Source organism: Myiozetetes cayanensis, unplaced genomic scaffold, assembly GCF_022539395.1.
Source record: "Myiozetetes cayanensis isolate MyiCay16 unplaced genomic scaffold, myiCay2020 scf1, whole genome shotgun sequence".
Lineage (NCBI taxonomy): Eukaryota > Metazoa > Chordata > Aves > Passeriformes > Tyrannidae > Myiozetetes > Myiozetetes cayanensis.
This window is the reverse complement of record NW_026086604.1, coordinates 68,530,562-68,541,585: the sequence shown is the minus strand read 5'-3', so window position 1 is coordinate 68,541,585 and position 11,024 is coordinate 68,530,562. Positions and strand designations below refer to the sequence as shown.

Below are 11,024 nucleotides of genomic sequence, written 5' to 3'. Positions count from 1 at the left end.
CCCAGTACTTTGCATGACTAGCATTAGCAGTCTGTTTCTACAAAAAAAAATAATCTATAATGAAGTCCTGTAAGTCTGCTCATGCAGACAACCAATATTATTTAAAATTAAATGTCTAAAGAGAGATTTAATGCTTGCTTAATGGTTGAGTAATACTCCAAACTCAAGTTTAAAAAAAAGTTAATAAAAACAAGTAAGAAAAAGGGAGGGGAGACATACAAATTTTTATTTGAGACTTTAGGCTGGACTTCTCTAAGCTCTGAACATAGATTTACAAGAAATAAAGATACCAAATCCAAATTCTCCATTCTGTTTCTCTAGTGATACCATTTTTTCACCTCATTTTAATCTCTTACTAACAAAGACAACATAAAGGGTCAGATGAGTTAGGCATGCATCAGACTCTTTCCTCTGGTTGAACTGAGGCAAAAGTGCGTGGGGGCAATCTAGGCTGAGAGATACACTAAGGAAAAGGGGAGCTCGTTGTCCTTCTTTCAGTCGTTCAGAAATGAAAGCAGCCTGCAGACTGTGCAGCTACAGGTGCCGTGACGGGACGTGTCAGGGACTAACCTTGGCAGCCTGTGTATGTACCCCCAGACACAGGCTATGTCTGCACTAGCAAACAGTGTGGGACAGTAAGAGCAGCCATATAGATGAAAATACCTCGTGCTTAGGACACAATGTCTTTAACAGGCACATTTCAGGGCTTTTATTTTAACTTAGGATGAGTTAAACATTGTTACTACTAAAAACTTTAATAGAAAGTTTCTATATGGACTATTATAAAGGAGTTTATAATAAAATCTGCATTCACCTGGGGTTAAATCGAGCTGTTACCAAGAATCCAACAGCACCTGGATTACAACATAAGAGCAGGCACAACTCCCATCAACATGAGAAGAGAATGAACACCCAGCCTAGACTTCCTACTGTAGACAGCTGAACTCCTCCTCAATTTTTAGTTTGAGGTGTGACTGAGCCATCAGGATTTTTTGTAATTTTTTTGGTTTTTTGCTGTCACAGTGAAAATGACATCTATCTTGTACTTTTTTTTTTTATAATGTTTTATCCATGGGAATTAAGTACTCAGAAGTTTACTCAGGAATAACACTTAGAAACTTTAGTTCTATGCAGTGCCAGCACCTACAACCAGAACTTTTGCATTGTGAAGCCCAGAGGATATTATCATCCAACAATCTAGTTTTGAATCCCTTACATTGAAAAGTAAGTACTCATATAACTTATTATACTAAAAGGGTGCTAGTAAGGAGAGGCTATGCACCCAGGGCCTTCAGGCAACGCTAAGAACAAGAAGAAGACCTGCACTGAATTTTGCCTTGCAGCACTGAACAAAGGAATCTGTATTTGCTGCTGGTTGGACTATCTGTAGCATTCAAACTTATTAGTGACTGAATCTTCTTCTGTGATGAAGAAATATGCTAGTATTTCTGATCTTCAGCATACTGAGAAGACTTTTAAGGCAAAAGAAGGCTAATCACAATCAACAAAGGTTATCTGATTTATCCTACGGTGCGACAGAGCACCTTAATTCTGAATATATTAGCTTTCCTAATGAGGAAATGGAACATTATCAGTACTGCATCGTTATTGAAATGTATATTAAGTGACATGTTGATTCTAGTTGGTGATTTCTACTGCATTACTAGGCTGTTAGTTGTGAGCTCCTTCTGGCTTGAGACACTTCATATTAGACTTGAGATATCAAGCACAGCATACTGGTTTGCTTAAGTCCATCTCTAGTTCTAATTTTTTTCTGTAAGTGGAAAATATTTGGCAAAAAGACCACTTGAAGCCATGTCAGGTTTTGATTTTGTTTTTATTCGTGGCACTAACAGATATCAATATTTTACAATATATAATATATAGTCACATTAAATGCAGATGGCTAAATATTCTTGTGCTTTCAGCAGTCCATAACTATACACTTGAAATTCCAGCTCAAAAAAAAAAAAAAAAAAAAAGAATCTGCCCCCACTCTAGTCGATGATTATAAAAATGTAAATGTACAAATTCCTCTTCTTCAGTTTCATTACAATATCGGAAATGTGAAAAAGCGTTTTTATTTGTTCTTTTTAACTTAATCAATTTAACGAAATATTTTCAAAATATGTACAACAACAACTACCAAAGTAGTTAATATTTGAAAAAAGATGTTGCTATAAATACTTGTGAGACAACATACAACAGCCATACAAATACAAATTAGAAACAAAGGGCCAACTTATGCATGATCTGAACAAGAGTACATAAAAGTCCTGATTACTGATATAAACCAGCTTCACTTCACTTTGCAGTGCAGGAATGAATTCTACATCTTGGACCTCTATGCAGGACTCTTAATCTTATTTAACACCTTCACAGTCTGTTGCAAATAGAGATCCTTTAAGGTGGTTCAATACTTCTGAAGTATTACTATACTTCTGAATGTTACTAGGGTTCAGCATATGTCTGCACATTAGCATTCTATACGTCATATCCCATAAGTAACACGTCATATGCAATAGACACTGTCTCACATTCATTATTAATTGCCTGCTTTCTCCGAGCTCCATCAGAGATACAAAGCTAATTTAATTTTCAAAACCAATGACCCCAGCATACGACAACTGAGGTACCATAACGTTTTTCTTATGATTGTTTTTTATAGACCTTTATTCTGGTTTTCACTCCAACCATTTACAGCCCTTTCTGAAATTAAATAAGAAGCAAGTAAATAGTTTGAAATAGTTTGAAATGCTTTTAACAATTTAAAATGAGTATTACTTCTCAGATAGCTAGTAAAGTTTTTAATTTTGCTCATAAATACAATTAAGTATTAACACAGGACTGCACAGTGTTTATATTCTTATTAACTTGCCAACGAGAATGGTTTATTGGCAACCTTAAATATTCAGAGGCAAAACACAATTCCTTGGCACAGAAGCTTTACAGCAGAGCAACATATTTCTCCCTAAGAATGATTATGCAGAAACACACAGAAAATTAACTACAACTTATTTTGGCTTGTAGACAAGAGAATATACGAAACTTCTTGATGTTTTTTGCCACTTCAGAGCTTGAATGATGATTATGGATGCATACGGGGTTAGATTTTCCAATTATCTGTTCTTTTTATATGATTCAAACAAGCAGAGGGACCTATAACAAAGAAAAGCACATGATCATTCAAGATATTTTTAAACCTCCAACTGTTGACATTGTTAACCAAACATTCTCCTGTGAGGCTGCTTTCAAGCTTGGTCTCTTCGTCTGCTCCTTGGGACTATTTAAAGCTTATCTGTTTTTTTCTAGCTGTATCAGTTGGTCTAATGAAAGGTGCTATCCTTCCCTAAAAAGCCCACAACTCATACCTACTTATGTATGTTGCAGCTATTTAGGTTGTAATTACACGATTTCTGGAACATAGGTGATGCATTTTTCTCTGAAAGTCCTTCATTTTGTGGAACGAACAGAAACTCAGGATGTGAGGATGCAACATCTGACAGTCAAAATCTATTCTGTGTCAGCTAGCTGTCACTGGCCATAAAAATCAATTGATGAGTACTTTGCTTCCTGATTAAAAGAAGGAAACTCCCAATGGCTTTGATTCAGAAAAGTACTTAAACAAATGCTTATCTTCCTTCCCAGTCCTCAGGTCATCTAAGCATATGCTTAATTTTAAATACATATGCTCAGGTGCTCTTCCAAATTCAAAGTTACTGAGCTTTGATTCTATCACAGAGATATACTTTGAGGTCACTGCAAAAACTAAACAGGAATATGTACTTGATCAAGTCTAAATTTTCCATTTTGGCCTTAGTATCCTTGGCAGAAGCTTTATTCTTGAGTAAAAAAATAGGTCATGGTATAAATTATTAGCAAGGTGAAGAGTTCAAGTTAAGTTTTATCTTTCAATTCAAACAGTAACAGCATGCAAATGCCCGCCTCTCACTGTGCATGGGAACTAGAATCACTTCATAGGCTTATTTGACTACCTGTATATCAAGCTTGGCCAACCTTATTGTGGGGCCTCCTGCCCCTTTTCCAGCCTACCAAAGCCAACATTAACTGTGGCTTTGAGTCTGTAATCCTGTCATTGCACCCACAGATACTGATGATAAGAAACAGTATTTGTTCATTCACAATTATGTATCTCTGCTTATGTGAGAAGAACAGGCCACTGCTTGACATAAAGGTATGGAACTAGGCCATGCTTCCTAGAAGACACTCAGTGTGCCACAATTCAGATCAATGTGTTACTTGTTGACAACCAACTCCAAATTACCCCAGCGTACACCATGGACTCATTGCAATGGTGCAATAACTATCTTACCTGGCTCCTTTGATTGCCAACAGAACGATACACTGCACGTTATCAGGAGTTCACGTGACCTAATGCCTATGCCAAACATCGGCATGAATACTTGTGGATATGGTGATGGAGCCAAATAATTTTTAAAATCTCAGTGAGCACACAGAAAGGGCTGCTTTGGTGCAGCCTCTTTACTGGAAGATACATGGAATCTGCAGAATCTCCCTTGCACATACCTCTAAGAAGTGGCTCATTTTACCATGAGCCTGTTCTTCAGAGATATAACTTGCCTTCTCCACCATTTGCAGGCACATTCCCCTGTAGTATTTCTACCAAATCCCTGGGTACAACTCTACCTAAAATGAATGGATGGCATATAAACTAAAGCAACTTTTATAGCTTCTCTTCTTTGGTAAGATTTTTAATCCTGCATGGACTTGTGCTGCAACTATACCTACAGCTAGACATCTTACAGGCTATTTGCATGTGTAGTTATGTTTTTTTCCACAGATAATCATGGTAAATGCCAAGGCAAGTTACACAAAACCAAAAATACACATGCATTGATACACAGAATTTCAGAAATCTAGCTAGGTTATTTTGCATTTTCTGAGATGGGAAATAGAAAGTTAAAAACTGGACATATAGATCTTCACCATGTGGTTCTGTTTGACACAACTGAAGAAAAACTCTAGTTCACTTTTAATATCAGAAGCTCAAACGGTACAGCTCTATGACTTGAGTTTTGCCCACCAGAATTAGCCAAAATCTGGTCTCAAATCAGCTGTTTATTTCTTAGATTAACCGATTCTCCTTTGCACGAGGCAGACTGCACAGCTGGGAAGCAGGCTCCTCACCAGTGAGACACGTTTATTTCTGAAGACAATTAGTCACCAAAGGCACTGGGGCAGCCATTACAGTTGGTGGCTTTACTTGACGCCACCTCCCTGACTTGCTGTTATACTTTGGATGTGTTGAACAACTGCCAGGTTCCTTGACAGACCATTTCAAAAACTGAAGAAAAATGTTACTTCCTGCACTTTGTCAGGTCTTTTCCAATTTGGTAAATAAGTTCACCTTGTTCCTGTAACATGCCTGTGTTTCTGCTCCCTTCAGGTAGGATCTGTAGTGTAACCACTTTCTGGCAGGTCTCTGAACTGCCCTGCACTGTGGATGAACCATTTTACTGAGCAGGCCCAATTGGGCTTGGCACCCCCAAGAATTTTCCTTCAGGAGTGTGTGGACAGTGAGTGCAATAAAACAGAAGCCGTTTCTTGAAAACAAAGGGTGATTTATTTGCCAAAGTAGGCACAGTACTCCAAGAAATGGATTAAAGAAGAGCCAGGAGACTTATGAACATACTGTCTTACCTATACATAGTATTTCCCTTAAGCACCTATTTCTGCTCTGGTTTGTTTTGGCTGACCCACTTAGAGACTGTGCCGTGCAGACCTTGACTCTCAGCAAGGCAAGGTCAGCCTCCAGCAACTTTTCTCCTCCCTTCCTGCATAGTGGATCTTTTAACCTTAAAGTTCATGACTTTAGCAAATAGCTGTGTAATCAGGGGAGGAGTGGAGGAGTTGCCTTTTCACAGATATTACTAGAGCTCAAATGTTTGTTGGGATGCTCCTTATCTAGGCAATTGGTTGCTTTTTACATATGGTTCCACTGACAGCCCTGTTTGATCTGCTTCCATTGCAAATAGCCCTTCATAAATAAGCACTGAATCACACATAACTAAGGAATACAGATTCTTCCCAGTTCTCCACAATATTAGCTAAATAAATGACTTTGCTGTCAGAAGCCCTTGCCCCAGAAAGCTTTGAGAAGACAATGGAAGAGAAACAGATGCCATTACTGAACTGAACCACCTACTCTGCTGTCTAGTTGCTGCAACCAAAATCTTCCAGAAATCATACTCTGTCTTGGACAAAACATTGCTCTCTTTTATTTTCATAAAAGACCTATATAATGACACATACTCTTCTGTTGTTTCAATGTCAAAACTCACAAAAATTTAATCTGTCTTGGAAATGAAACTAGACAGGCCCAGTATTTAGTAGAATATGTGAGAATATCTGTTGTACTTTCATGGCCTGCACTGGTTATCCAAGTGTTTTGAAACAAATCCACAAAGAAATGATAAAGACTCGGTTTCATGAGTAGAGATACTCATTGCCTCAGAGACTTCTGCAAGAGCAATGCAATTGGAAGAAAAAGAAATTTGGAAGGATCCAGAAAATAACTGCATCACGTATCCTTGAATGTCCAAATCCTGGTTTTTTTCTGTCAGTTGGTTACATAGGGAAAAAAAGGCCTGATTTCTTAAAAATTTGTACTCTTAGAATCACAGAGTATCTAAAGTTGGAAGGGACCCATAAAGATCATTGAGTCCAGCTCCCTGCTCCTCATGGGACTGCCTAAAACTAAAACATATGACTAAGAGCATCATCCAGATGCTCACCAAGATCTGACAGGTTTGGTGTTGTGACCACTTCCATAGGGAGCCTGTTCAGGTGACCAACCACTCTCTCAGTGAAGAATCTTTTCCTATGGTCATCTGAACTTCCCCTGCACTTCGTCATGTCCTATCACTGGTCACCAAAGAGAGGATATCAGCACCTGCCCCTCAGCTGCCCTCCTTGAGGAAGACAATGACTGCAAAGGGGTTATTTTTCACATGAAAAATAACGGCACATCCAGATTTCTGATATAATCAGAACATGCCGATGTAAATTTCCCTGAAACACTGATCTGTTTGTGCCATTTGTATGATTCTGTGGAATTTCTGGTTTATTAGAAATCATATTTTTTTGGCTACTTTCAAATGTTATAATTTGAGCATATTTTTTCATTATTTAAAAGAGGACAAGTATGCAAGGTTAAAGACTGTTTACACATTTATGGTTGGCATCAGCTAAATCATGTGTTGGGAAAACTACATCTGCTTTTGTACACTCCCTAAAATCCCTGGATCAAAGTCCATTCTTGGATACTGCATTGTAACATTGGGATGCTTCCACTAAGGCAAATCGATCTGTTTCTCTTTACCAAGAAATGCAGTGTAACTTGAGATTTGGAAGAAAAAACTTTGATCAGAGGTTAGTGAATTTATCCAAAAATCACACACAGGCAACAGAGCATTTAGCCACCTGGGAGACGACTGATTCACAGCTGATCACAGAAGTGAAACACACACCACTCAATTAATAAAGTTCAGGCAGACATTAAACTGACCTCCTAGTTTTACTGACAGCTCTCAGCACATGTAACCAAGGTGTAAGTGTTGAGAATCAAGGTCTAGGACACACTACTGGAATTAGGAGAGAGTACTTATTTATAAATTTCCTTCAGGGTCTCATATCTGTAAGTTCACCTTGTCTAAAGGACATAACAGCATTATCTCAGATGCACAAGAATGAAAAGGTAATGAAAACACTTTCTGAAATTACACACAGGCTCTTGATTGTCTCTTTTAATAAAAAGTATTGAGTATTCAAATTGTTGTATAAGTGCACAGGTGTGTTTCATTAGCTGTTCAAAGGTTTCAAATACATTCCTAACCTTTGATTCAGCTAGGGAAAACAGTACATGTACCTTCTCCTGATGGAAGAAAGAAATGTGTGTCTCAAACAGCTTAAAAACACAGCTAGCATAGGTTGTTTCATTCACAGTAAAATATAAAAGGACATTTACCTTTCTTAACTTTGCTGCTCCAGCACCAGAGCGAATGGCCTCCATTAGAGCTTGCCTTGCCTCCAATGGGTTACCTGTAACTGTGGCAGAGGATTTAGGAGCCCCTGCTGACAGCTGAATGGGAGGTGGTGGTGGTGGCTGGGCAGGGGCAGGTGGGATACAAAGCTGTTCTTCCTGAAGGTCTTCTGCCTTCTGCAAGGATAGTTCTGCGTCCCTGAAACGTTGCAGCTCTTCAGGAGGCCAGTGAGGAGATCTGCTCATGATGCAGATGAAAGAAGGTGATTAATATCAAGCACGGCTAAACTGTAATTATTTGACAGATGATGCACTTTCAGTACCCCAATTTCATTTTGCTTGAATGATGCAAAACACATAGAACTTTTGTTTGCCCATGGGGTCGAACATCTGTTACTACTCACTCACATCACTCAGCTGGGCTGATTACTAGCACTGAGATTTTGGCATTGAGTCTGCCTCAGAAACTCAATCTTTATTTACTGTGAGATCCAGCATCCTGTAATTTTTCTTGGCATGTAAGGTAAGAGAGAAAGTTGGACTTGGTATTAATCTGAAAACAACCACAAGGGTTTTGGAATCAGGGAGATATATTAAGGCTGCAGTAGCCACCCAGGAATCTAATTACTTTTTTGCAGTCTAGGCTGCACAGCAATAATCTCAGATGACAGGGATGCTCTTCCAGATCTGAGCTCTCAGACATTGCTTCATTGAAAAAAATGCCATTAAACCCAAAGTTTCCAGCCATACTTGGGGAAAAAAAAAAAAAAAAAAAAGGACCAGAGAGAACTATGTGAAAGCACTGAGAGCAAAATCAATTGATTATTCTTCCAAGTGTGTTTCTGTGGAATTTCTGAAACTAAAATCTCTGCACGAGTTAGCAGCTTGGAAACTCATTGTACTTCAAATGCTTGCACGTGAAAAAGACAATCTTTCAGACTAAGCCAGCTTTTCTATCAACTGTCTCGAGATACTTTTGCCATTAACACCATTACTAGTAATAATCATGATAAATTGTTTGTAATTACAATTATTTGGCAATTACTAGGAAATTCAGCATCACGGGCCAAATAGCAGGTTTCTAAGCAGATCCATTAGAATTCTCTTCTCAGAGAAACTGAGACACAGAACTTCAGTGGTGAAAAATTAAAGGATTCATCTCCCACTAAATAATCCACAGAAAGCTCCTGTATTCTATTCCCTCACTGTACACAAACAATATATATATGAGTATAACACCATGTTGGATAAAACATGAACATTTGAGATAACATAAAAAGGACAGCCCTTTCATCATAGCACATCTGTGCTGTGCCCTGTATACATATAAACATGGTCATTTAACTAGCACAGGTGACACGGTGTGAAAAGGAAGTGTATGGTTTCTAGGCAACTTCCTCTAAAATTATGGCAAAAGCTTCTCTGCCAGAGGAAGGTCTTCCAAAAATTCTCTGTGATGACACACTACCACTTAATCGTCAGACCCTCTTTTACACAAATCTGCATTTATTCCCAATGAATGCAGAACACAATTCAGTATATGTGAAGATTGTTGCTGGCTAGCACATCCTGCTCACAGGGTCAGAGTAAGCTGTACCCTACCTGCAGCAAGCGCAGTAGGATATTTGAGCGATGAAGTAATTCCCTAACAGAGGAAGAGACTTTTTCTATCTAATGCCAGCTATCTGGATATGTGCTAATGATCTGAGTCATTGCACGAGGGAAATGGGAATCTCCATGCCAAGAACACATCTTTGGTTGGATTAGTCAACTGAGTGATTACTAAGGCTAGAATGATACAGGTTTTGGCTATTAGGAACAAGAGATGCTTTAATGATTAGGTAAATCAGAGAGAAGGAGTCATCCTGCTGTGGTGTATGTTGATGAAACATCAAAATCAAGTACTTGCATACTACTTGCATGCACCATGTTAGCAGATAAACAGCATGAAGAAGCTCCAGTGTGTTTTCAGGTAACTGCGACTGGATGTATAGGGTAGGTCATGCAAATACATTAATCTAACTGCATACTCCTGAAGGACAACTTCTCTGCTCAGAGAAGCTTCGGATGCCCCATCCCCAGTGGTGTTCAAGGGCAGGTTGGATGAGGCATTGAGCAACCATGTCTAGTGGGAGGTGTCCCTGCCCATGGTAGGGGGTTGGAACTAGATAATGTTTAAGGTCCTTTCCAACCCAAACTATTCTGTGATTCCATGATTCTACGATTCTACAGAAAAACCCCACCTAAATGTGAAAATGAGGAACATTTGATATCTTCTATGTACACTCCCTGTGATTGGTTTGGATTTCTATGTCCCTCTTTCTAAGTTAAAAGCACACCATTTGAAAGAGTTAAAGTTTTATAGCAGAGGATAGAATCGGACTTGTGATACTTTCTACCTAAGTCATGTCTGGTCAAATGTCATATGGTTTGCCTCTCAACTTCTCCCTTTGCAGCACAACATTTAGTTTGTGGCATATCTGGGTTTATTCAAAACACCCAGTAAAAATAGACTGCACTTTAAAGATCACTTACCATCTTGATTTCTTACCTTTTTCAGCTTTGAGGTGCCACTGTGGCCTCTAATTGCTGCTAGTAGGGCTGAGCGTGCATTCTCTGGCTCAGCATATGAAGGTTTCTTCTGATTGCCATTTAGTGCACTGTTTGAAACCTAGAATATGAAAGGAATAAACCTCACATTGTTATTAGATATTTACTTAGAGATAGCTTGGAAACACTTTTTGGCACTTGTACCAGAATGCAAACTATGAAGACTGATCAGTCTGGTTTTTTTTTGGGCCTGCTTACGCTGAACAGTGAGGATATGTGTAGATAGTAATGTTGTACTTAGAGATGCAGTCTCGTATCTCCTGAGCATGAAGTGAGTGGCAAAATACTATTATGCCCTAGGAAGACAAAACGCAGTTTTCTTTCATTGTAGTTATTTACAGGTTTTCTCCACGCTGTGTGTTCCTGTTTTTACATAACATACTGAAATGAG

The 11,024-nt window shown here is 38.7% G+C and overlaps 1 protein-coding gene across 1 annotated transcript in view; it reads right to left on the bottom strand.

Moving 5' to 3' along the window:
• Positions 1-1,836: 1,836 nt before the first annotated feature.
• The window catches only part of COBL (cordon-bleu WH2 repeat protein), a 156,370-nt gene continuing 147,182 nt past the window's right edge, over positions 1,837-11,024 (bottom strand). Inside the window, 4 exon segments of the mRNA XM_050321972.1 lie at positions 1,837-3,159; positions 8,009-8,242; positions 8,244-8,261; positions 10,575-10,694. Coding sequence (XP_050177929.1) covers positions 3,142-3,159; positions 8,009-8,242; positions 8,244-8,261; positions 10,575-10,694 — 390 coding nt within the window. The 3' untranslated portion in view covers positions 1,837-3,141.